Raw genomic sequence first — 17,474 nt, forward strand, 5'->3', positions numbered from 1 at the left:
TTGTTTCCTAACTTAGAACCCTCTGTTTTCATGTAATTTCTGTCCTAGAAAAAAAAAACGCCACCTTGCTAATTTCCTTCATGGGAGAGTGATACAATTTTAGCACTGTTAAAGAAAAATTCTCTAAGAAATTTTCTTTCTGTTGTTAAGGCTGTAATAATTGCACTCTACTCTTCAAAAGTTACATTTGGGCTACATTTTAGAATATTTTTAAAGAATTGAATATAATATCTTAAAAAGTACATCATGTTTCAAATAATTTAGGTCAGAACTGCCACCATTCCAAGACTAGAACATTTTAGCACTAAAAATTACAAGTAAATATTTGCTCTTGTGTTAGAGTAAAATTTACTTTCTGTTGAAGAAAATAGGAAAGTTATTCAGTAAAATTCTAATGGCATGTGTTGTGGTTTGCATCTGATATAGCAGATAAGAAAAGTTTTCTAAAAGTGAACTACTTCTGTTTCTAACATAACCTCTAGCAACTAACATTTGACACCATATTGAGCTTGGGACACCTAAATGAGTTTGACACCATGTTGAACTTGGGTCAACATGTGAAAGAAAGATCATAATGTGAAAGAAAATATTATGAGAAATAATCTTCTTAAAATGGTTACTTTTTAAAAAGTATTTTAGTTGCTATGATTATATTACAGACATTACTCCAAGATGACTGATTCACTGCTATTAGATAAGAAAAGTGTTTTGGATGGGTGTCCAGATACCTCAAAACAGAGAAACTAGTGTGAGAAAAGTAGACGCTTCTAATGGACTGAGCAGGTGCATTTTCTTGTTGTCCTTTATTTATTATTATTATTATTATTATTATTTGGTGGTTCTGAGATTGAATTCAGGGCCTCATGCTTGCTAAGCAGGTGTTTGACCATTTGAGCCACTCCACCAGCAAGTGCATTTTCTTAAACTGCTTTCTTAATGGACTTCTGAAAGAAGTACAGGTTTTGGAAGGGCCAGACCCCAACTTTTTTTACAGAAGAGATTATTTCATTAAATAGTGTTTTTTACATTGAAAGAAATGCCTGTGTTTTATAACATTTTACTTCAAGTCCTACTGCCCTAGGAAAGAGCCAACATTTAAAGGCGGGTCCAAGGCGTGCCAGGGCAGTCTCCTCCCCCACAGTATCTTCTTCCTCATTCTTGCTGGAGCTCTCAGTCCTCTCCTCTCAGAGGACTGCTGGATCCAGACCTGTGGCAAGGAGCTGTTTCCAGAGCTTTCTGCATTCTCTGCTGAAGAGGCTGCCACTATCTCCACAGTCTCAGGGAAAGAAAAGGGACCTCAAACCTTCCAGATCACTTCCTCTTGCAGGAAACAATTTGAGACAGGTGAGAAATGCTCCTTTTTATTTGGAAATCTGGGCATGGCTTATTAAGAGAAATTTGAGTCCTCTCACATCACTAAGACTGGCAGTCAGTAAGAACAGAAGAAACATGAAAGTCAAGCAGAAACTTTTTCTGTCTTTTGTCAAATATGGGAGTCTGTCACTTTAGGGTAGAGATTCTGAAACTTTCTGGTCCCATTCCCTTTTACTCTCTTAAAAAAAAATGGGGACCCCGAGGAGTTTTTGTCTCTGCAGGCTACTTACTGCATTACTATAATTCACTGTATTAGAAAGTAAAGCTGAGAAAAAATTTTATCTATAATTTATCTTAAAACAAATGTATCACATGTCATCATAAATGAGTTTTTGTTTTTGTTTTTGCAGTACGGGGGATTGAACCCAGTGCCTTGCACTTTCCAAGCAAGCACTCTTACCATTTGAACCATGTCCCCAGATCTTAAATGACATTTTTAATTAAAGAAAGCTCTACATTCTGGAAAAATCTAGTATGAAGAATGGCTTTTCTAAATCTTTTTAATGTGTGGCTTAATAGAAGACAATGAGATTTTCATCTCCTTTGGCTTCACTGTATTGCAGTGTCACACAGAATCTTGCTTTTCTTATGTATACTCATGAGAGAATGCCAGTGAAAAAGACTAACTACATCCTAGAATTACTACAGAATACCTTTGACTTTGTGAACCCCTGAAAATCATTGCTTTTCTTTAAAGGAAGTCTGGGCTCTGAATTATTTATAAAATAAGCAAACAAATTTGGCACAAAGTTAATAATCTTTTTTTTTTTTCAGTGCTGGATTTTGAACTCAGCCTACACCTTGAGCCACTCCACCAATCCTTTTTTGTGTTGGGTTTTTCAAGATAGGGTCTCATGAACTATTTGCCTGGGCTAGCTTCAAAATGCAATCCTCCGGATTTCTGCCTCCTTAGTAAAGGCAGGATTACAGGGGTGAGCCACTGGTGTCTGGCTAAGGTTAGTAATCTTAATAAAATCTGCAGCATCACCCTTGGGCTGGGCTACATTTGAATAATTTTATAGCACTCCCAGGAGGACTTTATTTCACAATAAGGAAAGGGCTGACTAAATTATCTTTGTTTTGAAGTCAAATAGAAAAAAAATTAGGACATCCATAAGCTCCTCTTTACTTTCTGCCTATATACTGCTATTCAAATTCTATAAAGGCCTCTTTCAAAGTATCTTTTTCACCTGCAATGTTTTTCTTATTACTTATAAGATAATTCTGACTTTTCTATATGACTTTCAAAACCCTCTGTAATCTTGTGTTCACTGCAGGATGGCAGAACTGTTCCACTCCAGTCAAATGGGTCCATTCAGTCTACCCCTACCCCCACATCACTTTGGTTATCACATAAATGCTCCCCTTGCATGCTGTTTTCCATCTACCAATTTCTTTTTGTTGTTTTTTGTTTTGTGTTGTTTTGTTTTTGAGATACTGAGGATCAAACCCAGGGCCTCAAGCTTGCTAAGCGCTCTACAACTTGAGCTATGCCCCCAGCCCTCCACCAGTTCTTCACTATGTCCTCCATTTATTCATATACTGAGCATTCTCTGAGATTAAATTTAATGCTGATTTTCAACTGCATCAGTTCCATTTGACTTTTTTCCTTTAAGTCTGTATTTAACAATTGATCAAATATACCTTTTACAACTAACTATCTAGTTTCCTGAGACTTCTCTTCCATATCCACATTCACATATTCACAAGATGGCAGAATTTTGAAGGAAGAAATGATTTGTAGAATTGGAAAGCTGGGTTTTGATCTTTTGCTGTCAAGATGATTTTACCTGATTTTAGGGATTAATTGTGTAGCATGTTCCCTCATTTCCCCCCATATCTAGTACACAGAATTGGAATTCCACAGAAAGGGTAGAGATTATCATAGTTGCTTTTTAAGTTCAGGCATTTATACTATGTTTTTAAACTCCTAGTGACCTAACAATGCTGGTTGTATAATATTCAACATATATGTGCTATTTTAGATCTTGGAAGGATCTTTGGGTCTCGAGTTTTTGCCTCAGGCCAGCCTGGACCTATAATGTAACTGGGATGTCAGGAGTGCACCACCAGGAGCATGGTCGTGATTGAGATGGGATCTGGCTAACTTGTTGCCTGGGTTGGAATCAAGCCAAGATCCTCCCAATCTCCTCCCCAAGTAGTTGGAATGACAAGTGTGAGCCACCAAGCTAGGCTGAGAACTATAATTTTCATACATTAGAATCAAGAAAGCAAAGAAGCAAGGATGAGAAATACTGGGGACAGGAGTCAAGGGGAAGAGATTATAACACTTTAATCATAGATGTATTGAGAACTAACTCTTGTTAAAGTGGTAAGAAAAGAAGACAATTCAAAATAAACACAACAAAGAAAAAAGAAGCTATTAGAAAAAAAATTAGAGAAATTGTTCTTTTTTTTTTAAATCTGTTTCAGATTTCCCTCATTTTTTTTCTCTTTCTCATTGGCTATTAGATGGAGAAAACATCTTAAGACACAAAAAAATTCTACTAGTCCCTTTCCACACCGTTTTCTTGGCAACAAGGTTTATTACAGCAAATGTTTACTCATTTAACATTTATTGAGCTCTCACTATGTAGTAAGCTCTCCAGGTATTGAAGAATGGCTAAAGAAACTCGGGTTGAAGCTAGGCAGACCTGTTATCAAAGTAATCTTAATTCAGTGTAGTAAGAGCTATTTCAGAAACATGAGCAGGGGGTGAGTGGAAGGACAACTACAGAAAGAATGAATAGTGAGTTCTGAGCAGTTTTATTAGAGGAGATATTTCAGCTGAGACTTAAGGGATGAATAAGGACTTAGTGGGGGGAAAAAAAGCAGAGGAAATTCTGGCCTCTCAGGGGGAATAACCCTGGGAACAATATGGCGTAGTAGAGAGCCTGAAACCAAGAAAATCAAGTAGAGAAGTATTAAAATAGAAGATGCTAGCAGTGACAAGGACTTGACTTAAAACAGTGCTGATGGAAATGAAGAGGCAATACCAAATTGAAACATTTCTGCATCAGATCCTAGTATTTATCAGGGAAAAAGTTAGACCAAAGAGTCAAGAATGACTCCCAGGTTTTAAAAAAGTTACTTGGACATGATTTGAGAGGTAATTCATTAGATATCTTGTGGTTCAAACTGTGGATCTAGACCAAGAAATTGACATTTGCAGGTTATCTATCCTCTAGTAACTATGACCCTCACTCTCCACTGTATAACCAAGCTTCTTAAAAGAATAGTTTGTAATCACTCCCCTTATTACCCCCCGATTCTATCTTAGCTCTTTGTCAACCTGTCTTCTGCCACCTCCACTGTACCAGAACTTCCTAACTGCCAAATTTGAAGATCATGGTCAAATTCATGCCTAAATTATGGAATCTGCAGCTTCTCATTGAAGCACCTTCTCCTTAAAACTCATTCTCCCTTGCTTCTGTAGCACATCTCTCTCAGATTTGCAAAGCTGAATCAATTCTTGGGCTGGCAGAGTGGCTCAAGTGCTAAGAGTCCCTGCCTAGCAAGTGTGAGGCCCTGAGTTCAAACCCCAGTAGCACCAAAAAAAAAAAAAAAAAGCTGAATTCTTTTTCTACTCAAGGTGGTTTATTTCATTCTGTCTTTTCTTAGTTAATAGGGTAACCCACTCAATAAACTGCCAATGCCAGAAACTCAGTTCCTCCTCTTCACACTTGGACTCACAGCCAATCAGCTGAAAAACTCAGCTGTTAGGATCTCTTGAATCTACTACCTTAGTTTATAGCCTCATGAACTCTCAGCTGTAAAATTGCTTCTGAAATTGTTTCTGGCCTCTGTTCTGTCCTGCCCAATGGAATCCATTCTCCACACTGCAGCCAGAGTAAACTTTTTAAACGTAAGTTTAACCATGTCTTTCTCCTACTTAAAAATGTCATTTTTTTCAGGAGAAAAAAATGTTCAACCTCTTCAGCCTGCTTAAATTAGTCTTGTATAAACTGTCTCCCCTTCCCAAATTGTCACTGAAGGAACAGTGAATTGTCACTGAAGGCAGTTATATTTTCTGTGAATTTAATTAGTCAAAATCAAACTAATATAAAAATAACAGTCTTACTTTAAAGGCAAGTGGAGATAATATAAATTCTTCCCAATTAAATAGTTTACCAAGAATAGCATAATTTCAAAGTTGGTAGACCAAATGAGTTATAAACTGTTAACACTATTGCCACAAGGAAGTGTGTCTGATACCTAGTAGAATAATCTGCTTCCATGTCAGTGTCCTACTAATTTAACTGTTTAAATATCTCAGAAGTTCTTGAGATACATAAGTTATTAGTGTGCTATTTTTCAACATAATAACTTTAAATATTTTAATAGCTGAAACAAAGTTATCAAAGTGTTAAGGGTACTATTACTGCTTGTGCTTAAAAAAACTGTGAATAGGTAAGTCAGAACAAAAGTTACTTAGATGCAATAAAACAATATTTAAAAGACCAGAGAATGGCCATGATAAATTGTGTGGCTAGACACTATACCAAATGTTAGCATTAATGCTGAGAAGGTGTGTATACACATGTATGTAAATGGAGAAATGATACCTGTTGAAACTGTTCAGGAATCAAAGGAGAGGGTGAATTCAAGTATGATGTACTTGATACATTGTAAGAACCTTGGTAAATGCTACCATGTATCCCTGCCCACCACAACAATAAAAGAAGGAAGGCAGAGAGGGAGGGAGGAAGGAAGGAAAGAAGGAAGGAAGGAAAGGCAAGTAAGCATACACTTTGCTAACTGATGCTTTTACATTTATTCCCAAGGACAAAATAATCTTGAACTATATGAGATCTTCATTAATGTGTCCTTCTTGGAAAACATGACCATATTTACACTACTTTTTTTGTGGTGATACTGGCTTTCAAACTCAGGGCCTCACTTTTGCTAAGCAGGTGCTCTATCACTTGAGTCATGTCCCTAATACCTTTTTGCTTTAGTTATTTTTCAGACAGGGTCTTGAGTTGTTGCCCAGGGTTATCCTCAGATGGAGATATTCCTACCTAAACCTGCTATATAGCTGGTATTACAGGTGTGTGCCCAGCTTGTTTATTGAGGTGGTATTTCTCTAACTTTTTGCCCAGACTGGCCTTGAACCATAATCCTGCCAATTTCTGTCTCCCAAGTAGCTGGGGTTACAGACACGCACCACCATTCCCAGCCACCTTTACATTACTGATGGTAAAAACGATGAGGCTTCAAACAACCCATGTTCTCTCAGCCTCCCTGCTTCCCGGCCTTCATTGCCATTGTTCCTGCTTTGTGGAAACTCGCCACTGACCTGAAAATGCTGCCTCTCTTGGCCACACTGTCTATTCTGTTATCACTTCCTCTGAGAAACCTTCCCTAGCACCACGAGGGAGGCCGTCTTGTAAATCCAGCCTCTTACAGCGCTCACTGATTATTTGTAATTGGATTTGTCTCTCCCAGTAGCTTCTGAGTCACTGGAGGACAGGAACTAAGTTTCATTCCTGTGTTTCATGAGGTCCTAGCCTCACACCTGATGTGTCGTGTATGCTCACTAATTGATGAGTGAGTTCAAGAGTTATGAACTAGTATTTTTCTTTAGTAGCATTATTTTTTTTTTCCTTTTGCAGTACTGGGGTTTGCCTTGCACTTGCTAGGCAGGTACTCTACCATTTGAGTCATATCCCCAGCCCTTTTTACTTTAGTTATTTTTTTCTAATAAGGTCTCGAGTTTTTGCCTAGAGTCAGCCTCAGATCATGATCCTCCTACTGTGCCTCCTACATAGCTGGAATTGCAGGCAAGAACCGCCACACCTGGCTTAATGATTGAGATGGAGTCTGACTAACTTTTTATCTCAAAGCCCAGTCCTCCTAATCTCTGCCTCCCAAGTAGCTGCGATTACAAGCATGAGCCACCACACCTGGCCCAGGTAATAGCTCTTCTCTAAATACATCTAAATACATTTACCAATTGCCTAACTAAATACTCAATGTACTGAACACTAGTAATTTAATCCAATTCCTGCCTATATTGCTTGGTGAATTACTTCAATAAATGAGTACATTACATAATATTGAAATAGAAAAGAGCACCCTAGGAATTATTTCACCAACTGGTAGCTAATCAAAATAGAGCCCCAGGTTAATAAATGTCTGCCTTCTCAGTTAATGTGGCCATTAGCAAATGAATTCTGACACTGATAACAGGTGTCATGTTAGCAATGAAGCCATAAAGATGAGTAAAGAAAATGCCATCACAGAGCTCACAATCTCGATATTACAGTTCTGATTTTTTTTTTTTGAGATAGGCTCTTACTAGCCTCAAACTTACTGTCCTTTTGCCTCTGCCCTCCCAAGTGCTGAGACTATAGGTGTGCACCACCACATCCAAACTGGCTTTTAATCTTAAAATTGGTTTGGCTTTTACGAAAACAAATTTTTAGACTTAACTCAGCAAACTTGTAATCCTTTGCTATGTTAGTTTCCCTTCAATTTCCTTTAAACCCCCTTTTAAGGGCTTGTTGAGTGGCTCAAGAGGTAGAGCACCTATGTAGCAAGCATGAGGCCCTGAGTTCAAACCCCAGCATCTCCAAAAAAAGAAGGGAGGGAATAAACCCCCTTTTAAAATTAAGTAAAATAAAATTTTATTTATATAAAATACATTCAGCAACTACTCATATTTGGATGTAAGGAACTAAACCTAGAGAAACTGTTAAATAGCCACTAAGTAACAAGAATTTTAGATTAACTTAATTTTAGTTACATTTTTCAACGAAACTTTAGTTTTCTGCTTCCTCTGCCATATACACTTGGCCTCAAATTATGCTAGAAAAAGAAATTGAGTCCATTCTTTAACTATGAGCATAGATTTAGCAGTACTTCCTTTATCAATACTTTACAATGAGCACAGATTTACTCCCTGTATGCCATTGTTTTACTCTATTTTTTGTGCTATAACAGAACACATGAGACTAGATAATTTAAAAGAAAAGACATTTATTTTTGGCTCACAGACTGGAAAGTTCAAGATCCTATGTGGGCCTCACACTGCTTCAGCTCATGATGGAAAGGGGAAGAGCAAGCAGGCACATGAGGGAGAGACAAAACATGAAAGATGGTGTTGCTTGAAGAACTCACTGATGTGAGAAAAAGCACTAATCCATGTATGGATTAGTCCATCCATTACCCACACATCCCCCACCAGGCCCCAATTCTCAACACTGCCACACTGGGGACCGAGACTCAATGTGAGTTTTGGTGGCGACAAACCTTAGCAACCATTGACATCTGTGACTCAGCTACCTTCCTTGGAGCCCCAACCATAAGTTTCCGCAGAGACACAAGGCACTGCTGAACTCTGGAGTAGGGGTTCCTGATTATTTTTTTATGGTATAGGGAACTTCAAGTTTCCCTCTGAAGGTTCAGTGTTTGAGGGTACTGAAATAAAATGGCACTAGACACATCGACAGGAGAAAAGGCCACACAGATTTATCAGCATGCATAAGCATGGCAGCCACACAAAATATGAAAACCCAAAGACAGAGCCAGATGGTTAAACTTTGAATACCCTCCCCAGAGGGGAGAGGGAAGGAGGAACTGTAGGTAAATTAGAGGGATGGCAAATTATTTTTAGGGTAGAAAATGAGCCCAGAAGACAGGCAGTGTCATGGAACAAAGTTCCTGGGGCTCCACGTATGGTGTCTCATTTTCAGTCTTTAGGGAGATAAGGGACCTTCAAAAAAATAAAATAAAATAAGCCCCTTCCAGAACTTAAGGGGAAAAAGGGGGATAAAGAGAAATCTGGAATGGTGGGGGCGGGGGTGAGAAACGGGTCAGAATGATCTTGGGGCTGCTGCTTTGGTTCCACATGTCAATAGGACCAGCCATACTTTGTTGTTTTCTGAGTCCCAACAGTGGCATGGGCCTCCATGGGCAGTCTGCTGAAGCTAACAGATCCCCATCTCAGAATAATGTTTTAGAATTATAAAGGACTTATAAACTATATTCTATTAGAATATAGTTATCAAACAAGCAAATTTATTAGCACAAATTTGTATGTTGTTTTTATGTATACATTAAATAAGATCTACTAGTGAGGCTAATAACACTGTAGTTTCAAAGTAGGAAAGAGTTTAAGTCATGTTTCAAGATCTCTGTAATAAATACAGCACAACAGGAAATATTTACTTTTATTAGTAACAAGGTCATAGGTACCACTAACAATTCTGTGATTTGTTTCCTACACTAATAATGGGGGAATGGTGAATTTCATTTAGAGTTGGTGGAAATAAACACATATTTTTCCCAATCAAGCTCATAGATTGACCTCTACTCTGTGCCAAAATTCTAAAAGGATATATACCACATACACAAATGAGATAGGATAAGAAAGAGGGAAAGAACAAAAAAGAAGAATTTAAATTTTTTCAAATACTGAATTACTTTACTTTTATAGCAAGATTATATTTCCATATTACTTGAGTAAAAACAGCATAATCCAGACTCCAGATCACAAGCAACTGCTGCTCAGAGAGAAGGGCCAGCCATGTCAGAGCCTTTGAGCCTTCTCCTACCCGGCCCCAGGTCCCAGGTGAAAGCACCATTTTATCCCTGCCTTACCTTTGACACTTGAACCGTGAAGTCATGAACCTTCAGCTTGTCATCCATGGGAATCCACTGGCTAGAAGATGGAGATGGAACCAGTCCCTAGCTAAGGACTGGGAGTAGATGTGCTTCTGGTATCCTCAGACACAGTTATATATACAGACAATATGTTCATATTTTCAAGGAATACCAGGACAATAGTTCAGTTCAATAGTGAGCCATTTATCCACTCTTAATTACACTTAATAATGAGAAAATGCTTCCCGTATTCATAAGCTGGTATTCTTGGTTCTTAATACACATTCAGCATATTTCATCACCATATGGGTGATGAGCTCACTTCCACATTTGGAGGTAGTACAAGTTGGTAAAAAAAGGTTCCTCTTCTGCAAAAAGAGAAGTCACTGCCCCTTAACAGATGACTCTGCTTCTGTTAGGAATAATGATGGCTGCTGCACTTGCAGATGACACTTGCATCAATTTTGTGGGGATGAAATTCATTGACAATACGCTGTACTTTATAGGTGAGTCTAAAGCCACAGGACAAATACAAGGCTCAGATAAATGTATTCAATTAGAAAAGACATTGTGAGGTGAACTATTAAGTGACTCCTTTTTGTTGCCAAATTTCATCATAATATTAATGACTCTTCTCTAGAAAAAGAAAAAAAAAGAACCTCTAGAAATGAGAAATTAACCAGAATATTTCCAAGGTCCCAGCACCTTGTGCCACCATGTGTCTTGGCACTTGAATTAACAGTAGACCACAATCATTATGAAAATCCCACAAAAGTGGGTACATTGAGGAAATACTATTTCCCAAAACAAATTGACAAATCATAAAAGATACCCTTAAATCTAGAGCTCTGCAAGTGAGTTGTACCATTTTATGTAAATATATTTGACAAAGAACAATTGGTTCTTATGGTTAATCTTCCATGGGCAATTTGGCTTCATTGGAAAACTTCATAAAAAGTGAGTTTCCAGGTAAGCAACAAAGTTCTTTTTAGCTATATATTGAAATTTATAAATCCTGGATTTAAGCTTTATATCTAATTTGCCTGAGAACACACTAAGTCTAATGAGCTTCATTTTATAGGCCTTTTTAGATTATTATATAATATTTCTAATAGAGGCCATCACCATTAAACAGGGGCTAAAGAAGAGGGAATGGCAGAACAGAGTATTAAAGGAGTAGGGTGTGAAGGGCGGGAGAATGTTGTGAGCTGAGATATATAATTTAACATATTTTGTTTCTTTTTTTCCTCTTTAGCTGAAAGTGATGGTAAAGTATAAATGTATTTTTCTTTCTTTGCAAAGTAAGTAGCTGCTTGAGACACACCTGATGTCCACTGGGCAAAGCTGTCCATATGGTACCAGCCTATTTGGAAAGTCAGTCTTCCCAAAGCGATGTGGACTCAACAGCAAAGCACTGGAACAAAGATGATTATAAGGATGGATACGGAGAACCTCACACAATCTGCTTCCCTACACCTTAGAAATTTGCTAGCTCTCAGAAGCTACAAAATAGACCTTGCCTATTTCATAGGCCCTAAGATTAGCAGGGATTCATGGAGGACATAGCAAAAGGAGGGCATTGCAAAAGGAAATGGAGGCATGACAATTGTCCTAAATCAGTCTGTCCCTTCTTCAACCTCATCTCTCAGGAATGCTTTGGGAAGAAGCCTAGCAGGCGTCCAAGGGCCAATGTATTCTGAAAGTAGGCAAAATAGCAAGAAATAATTTGCTGAAAGTGAAAGTAGAAGGTGATGGTGTGGAGGTCCTGAGGAGAGGGAAGAAGACTTGAAATTGCAGCTATGCTCTATGGAAGTTCATTGCTGAACTGGGAATTGGTGTTCCCGTAATGGCACCAATTTGAACACTCATACAGCACTTAGCAGCCAGGTTTGGAGTTTTGTAGTGGAAAAATAATTGAGTCAGGGGCTTACTAACAAAAAGATAGATAAAATGATGAACCAAAAGATCTGGCTGCCTAAAGGAGGAAGGGAAACCAGGAAGAGATTAGCTAGGGGGAAATACAGCAGTCAGGAGACTGGAGGGCTTAGGGAAGTATAAGAACATATGTAGTTGGAGTAAGAGCATAAGAAAACTAAAAGGGGGTGTGCTCAGAGCAGGGAGCCTGAAGAATGGCTCCTGTGTTTTATAACACACCCAAAAGGAATCTGTGGTTATTGTGAGGAGGAACACAAAATGTGTGGCCTTCTGAACAAATGCCCTTCATGTAGAGGAAAAAAAAAAAAGAAAACTTAGAGGGCAGAAGACTGATCAGATAGTAGGATATTTCAAGTGAACATTTCAGAGGTAGAGTAGCTCTGAGTAGTAACAAGAAACTGAGTGTGTGCTTGGAAGTAGGTGAAAATCAACAGGTGGCTTGATCGTAGCTTCAGGAATTGGTGATTGTTAATAGTTATTGTAAACTGAAATATATCACGTGTCTATTTGTTGATTTAGAAAAAAAAAACTTTCTTTTAATGAGACTTAATGTGTATCGTAGAAGACCTGGAATCGGATTACTTTGGCAAGCTTGACTCTAAGTATGCAATCATACGAAATCTGAATGACCAAATTCTCTTCGTTGACCACAGAAAACCACCTGTGTTTGAAGATATGTCCGATTCTGACTGTAGAGGTATTTTTTATATATCTTTGCAAACACAGTGATAACTAGCTACTTCTTCCCATTTCATTTTGCTGCCTGCATTTTTCAATGCTGTATCAAATCCTTTGATGAAAAGTCACAAAAGTAATCATTTCACTTACAAAAGCTTTGTACAGTAACCGTATTTTTCAATTAGAGTGAAAAATCGAGTGTGATGAAGACATTGCTGGAGATCACGTTGCTCTGACTCTGCCTTTGGAACCCTCGTCTCTCGTTTTAATTCCATTAACTGTATAAGATCTCCACAGAGCTGAATCCTCAATCTCTGCTAGTTATAGATAAAAATACTGATAACATTTTCAAAAGACAAGATTAAATGTAAATGCATGAACATGTCAAGTGGATCTGTCTCCCACCAGAAAATTAGAGTGCCTTAGGAAATGAATAAGTTTACAGTGCCTCTTAAGCTATGAGTTCTAAGTATCAAACTTTGAGGCCAGGTTGAAACAGGGAATGTGTATTCTTGAACAATGCTATATTTTCACCTTAACATGGATATTCAATTTGCCATTCAAAAGCTAAAGCCAATCTTTTCAAAGGCATAATGTCTTTAAAAACTCAAAAAGTTTCCACATGTGTGTCGTAACACATGTTTAAATGTGTTTTAAAGTGTCTAGCTGGTTGTTCAAAGTCTCCTGCTGTCTGGTGACATCTCAGAGGACAGGATTGGCAGCCAGTCTATTAAGGACCGAGTATCTTTTGGTTAAATTCCACAAATGTTGATTTGAAAAAATTCTTCTAACTAGTGATCTTATTTATTAATGTTTATTTTAGATAATGAAACCCAGACCAGATTAATAATACATATGTATAAAGATAGCCTCGCTAGAGGTATGGCTGTAACCATCTCTGTGAACTGTAATAAAATGTCTACTCTCTCCTGTAAGGACACAACTATTTCCTTTAAGGTAAGACTAGCTTTACTTTGTTTTTCACCATATTAATGGACAAAATCAGAAAACCCAAATATCAGCCCAACCTTTTATCTAGAGCAAAAAAGAGCGAGAAGAAACAGAGACCCATTGAAATGGATAGTCATGGGAAATTGTCACTCGTAGCCTATTGTGATATTATGGTTTTGCTGAACCTGTCATGGGGAAGAAGGAACACACTTGTTTCATTAGCTAGGTCTTCTAAATAATCAATCTATATATAAAAAATAGTATAGGAAATACAAGTGAGTTATAAATTTATTTAAGACTAGCATGTGACTTTCCAGAATAGGTCCTGCTACATAGAATGAAACTAATTATCTGATGAATCTACTTCTTTGTAAATTATTATGACAGCATTTTAATTCCTAATTGTTTTATTCTTACTTCTCAGCCTAAGTCTTAGCTACATCCTTCAGCTTTCAGTTAATATATGTTATTCCTAAGTTAGTCTAAATGAATAAAATTAAGAGGAGCAGTTGTTAAAAAAATGCTATAATTATCTTAAAGCCAAGTATAAATTATTTTTGGCCACTACTTTTTTTCTCTATTATACTCCATCATTATTCTCTATTATTTTTCTCTATTTTCTGCATTATTATTAGATAAACAGCCCTTAACTATAGCCACACATGGACCCAGAAAACTCCTCTCAATGAGAGCAGCCTGGGGATGCACACAAATTGAGAGTGCTTGAAAAGAGAAGATCCTTCTGAGTGGGGATTTGCCAGAGAAGACCTTCCTTCAGAATCACCACTCCCCACCCCACCCAGTCCCCATTGAAAGAAAGCTAGGATATGACCTTAGCTTGGGAAGGAGAAAAAGTCACTCTACAATTTGATTCAAGTAAAAATAGTGCGTATGCAATAGATGCGGCCTCCCGACAAATCCCGTCACCCTTTCCTTCAAACCCGAGAGGCTGCAAGCTTAGTCATTATGATGGCATTGGAGGCCTAGGATGCAAGAGTAGGGGGTGGAAAGGATTAAGCATGTTATTGAACACAGAACCAGTGAGAAAAGAGATGGCCAAGCTCAATGTATGTGAGATAAAAGAAAACAAATTTAGCTGCAGAGGCCGATTCAGAAACTGGGATTAATCCCACTTGTATCCTGAACTACAAGTGGGTTCTTGTTAAGAGACCGTGACAAAAGTGTCAGTGAAATACTCTTGGAACACAGTAGCAGTTGGGGCACATTTAGGAGAGACCGAAACTTACACAGTTTTGGTTCCCCTTTTAAAGAAAGAGAATATAAAATTACCAGAGGTATAAACTCTACAATTTATTTAGATTTGAGGCGGGGCAGTACTAGGATTTGAACTCAGGCCTCACACTTGCTAGGCAGGTACTCTACCACTTGAGCCATTCCACCAGTTTAGGATTTTTTTTTTGAAGAGAGCCTAGAAGAAACCTCTATAGGTGACTGGTTCTGGCCTTGAAGCTTCATTAGCTTCATAATAAGTCTACTTCTGGAAGGAACTCAGTAAATATTAATTGACTGAATGGATGGAAAGAAAAAAGGAAAGGAAGAGAAAAAGAGAGGAAGAGCTAGGAAAGAGGGAGAGGCAGGCTAGGACCAATATCAGCTCCTGTTTTTTGTCCACGAGTAAGGATTCTTGGCTCTTGGGGCATTCAAGTTTTACTGGGTAGGGCTTTCCAAGTTGAGGGTTCTCCAAGGTTACTAGGATCCTTTCCATATCCATTTGCTTTGTACCTTCCCTATAGTGGCTCTCAGTGGCCAATATCAGGACTTTCTTACCTCAGTTCTGAAATGTGTCACTGAACCAACTCAGTGTTAATTAGGAAGATCACCTGTTCCACCTCTCCCACACTCCCATCTTCAACTATAGCTTTCCATTCCAGGTTGGATCTAACAGGTTCATTTCCCTCTGTCTTACTACCAAAGCTTCTGACATTTCAGCTAAGGGTGACTTCTTACTTAAGACATAAACTTGGGCTGATTGACTTCTGCAACTTAAGATATCTAAGTTGTGGTTTACTGTAGACAGCTGCAGAAGGAGGCACCAGTGAGGGTACTGGTTTATATTGTCATCAACTCAGACCCCACACTGTTGGTAAGGTAAAGAGTCATCAATTCTATAACTGGTTAAACTGAGAGTATACCTCCAGAGTCTTTCGTGCATCTTAGGAGGCAGATAAAATCCTATTTAATTCTAGAGGTTTCTCTATCACTCCTTAGGATCAGGGGGATCTTTGTTACCACGGGGTCAAAATTAAGTCCAAAATGTCCCAGAATTAGCATGGAAGAATCTTGGGCAGTCCCCACACTTTCTAGTCCCTCTTGAAAAAAGTAGACATGATGCAGTGATAGGAAAAGTACAGACACTACTAACACTTAGATGAGCAGCAGGGTTATAGTTTCAAGTAACTGCCCCTCACCAGCCCCCAGCTTCTGACTGCAAGTTACAGGAGTCTTCTCTTGGGGCAGGGCCCAGCTAAGTAGACTTCATTCAGGACTGAAATGTAAGACTACTGTGAACTGGCCTGTTTCACAGTGAAACAGAGTCAAGGGCTGCTGACTGAGCCTGTACCAGCAGGGCTGTACAGGAACCCAGCCCTAGAACAACTGTTGAATCTAATATACTATGCTTTAGTTCCAGGGTCCACTTAAAGAAGGAGCTGAGTTTCTTGGCACTTTCTGACTCTTGTAGTTGACTCAGAAACTAGACCTACCTAGGTTTAATAGAAGAAGTCACCAATGTGCTTAGCCACAAATGGTTGGAGAAGACAGGAATTGACATTAGCTCAAAGAGGTGGCAGTCTTTGCTAGAACTCCACTTCCTCTTGAGCAGAAGTGGACTCCTGTCTGTAGGGGAGGAGAGAAGGAAGCTATCCGTGATGGGAGAATTGAGAGGCATTCTGTGATGAAAACATGGAGAATGGGAGATTGGGAATTAAGAAGGAGAAGACTGCTGGAGCCAGTGGCTCACACCTGCAATCCTAGCATCTTGGGAGACTGAGATCAGGAGAATCACAGTTTGAGGCCAGCCCAGGCAAACAGTTCACGAGCACCTGAATGCAAAATAACTACAGAAAAATGGACTGAAAGTGTGACTAAAACAGTAGAGCACCTGCTTTGCAAGTGTGAAGTCCTGAGTTCAAACTCCAGTCCCACCAAAAAAATAAAGGAGAAGATATCAGTATTCCTTTGTTCAGAGATTTTTTTTCTTAACTCTTGGGAAGAAAAACTACTTTGTTTCTGTTCAGTAATATACTCCAAATAAACTGCATATATTCAAACCTTTCATGCCCTTAAAAATTAGGTAATTTTTTTTCCTTTATAGGAAATCCCTCTTCCTGAAGACATTCCTGATACAAAAAGTGACATCATATTCTTTCAGAGAAGTGTTCCAGGACATCACAATAAGATGCAATTTGAATCTTCATTGTATGAAGGACACTTTCTAGCTTGTAAAAAAGCAAATGATGTTTTCAAACTTGTTTTGAAAAAAAAGGATGACTACGGTGATAAGTCTATAATGTTCATTGTTCAGAGTGAGATCTAAATATTAAAATTCCTCAGTTGAAACTGAGTCTTTGCTTCAGAACGATTATAAGAGTTTATGAGCCTTGTTGTAGTCCATTTTGAGTTGCTATCACAAATATCTGAGTCACAAAGATATTGTAAAGAGACCTATTTGTCCTGTGTTTTGGGGCTCTAAACAGCATGGTACCAGTGTCCTGACGAGGGCAGCCTGACTGCATCACAACATGGAAGACATGAGGAAGGGAACACGAACACGAAGTAACCACACTTTATAGCAGCCTACTCTTGAGAGATTGGCAATATTCTTTCCAAGTGTCAGGCCCTCATACTCTAATCACCTCCCACTAGACACTCGTAAAGGCTCTACCACCCCAATATCGTTACGTTGGGTA

The 17,474-nt window shown here is 38.5% G+C and overlaps 1 protein-coding gene and 1 non-coding gene across 2 annotated transcripts; both read left to right on the forward strand.

Annotated features, from left to right (window-relative positions):
* The first annotated feature begins 1,211 nt into the window (after nt 1-1,211).
* Il18 (interleukin 18) lies at nt 1,212-17,128 on the forward strand. The gene is made up of 6 exons (XM_020184120.2): nt 1,212-1,344; nt 10,401-10,487; nt 11,237-11,248; nt 12,479-12,613; nt 13,418-13,551; nt 16,880-17,128. The coding sequence occupies exons 2-6, from the start codon at nt 10,406-10,408 to the stop codon at nt 17,099-17,101; spliced, it is 585 nt and encodes a 194-aa protein (XP_020039709.1). The 5' UTR covers nt 1,212-1,344; nt 10,401-10,405; the 3' UTR covers nt 17,102-17,128.
* LOC141421181 (small nucleolar RNA SNORA11) lies at nt 12,081-12,207 on the forward strand. The gene has a single exon (XR_012445841.1). It is a non-coding gene; the product is annotated as a small nucleolar RNA SNORA11 (small nucleolar RNA).
* Nucleotides 17,129-17,474: the final 346 nt, after the last annotated feature.

The sequence above is a fragment of the Castor canadensis genome, chromosome 2, assembly GCF_047511655.1.
Source record: "Castor canadensis chromosome 2, mCasCan1.hap1v2, whole genome shotgun sequence".
Classification (NCBI taxonomy): Eukaryota; Metazoa; Chordata; class Mammalia; order Rodentia; family Castoridae; genus Castor; species Castor canadensis.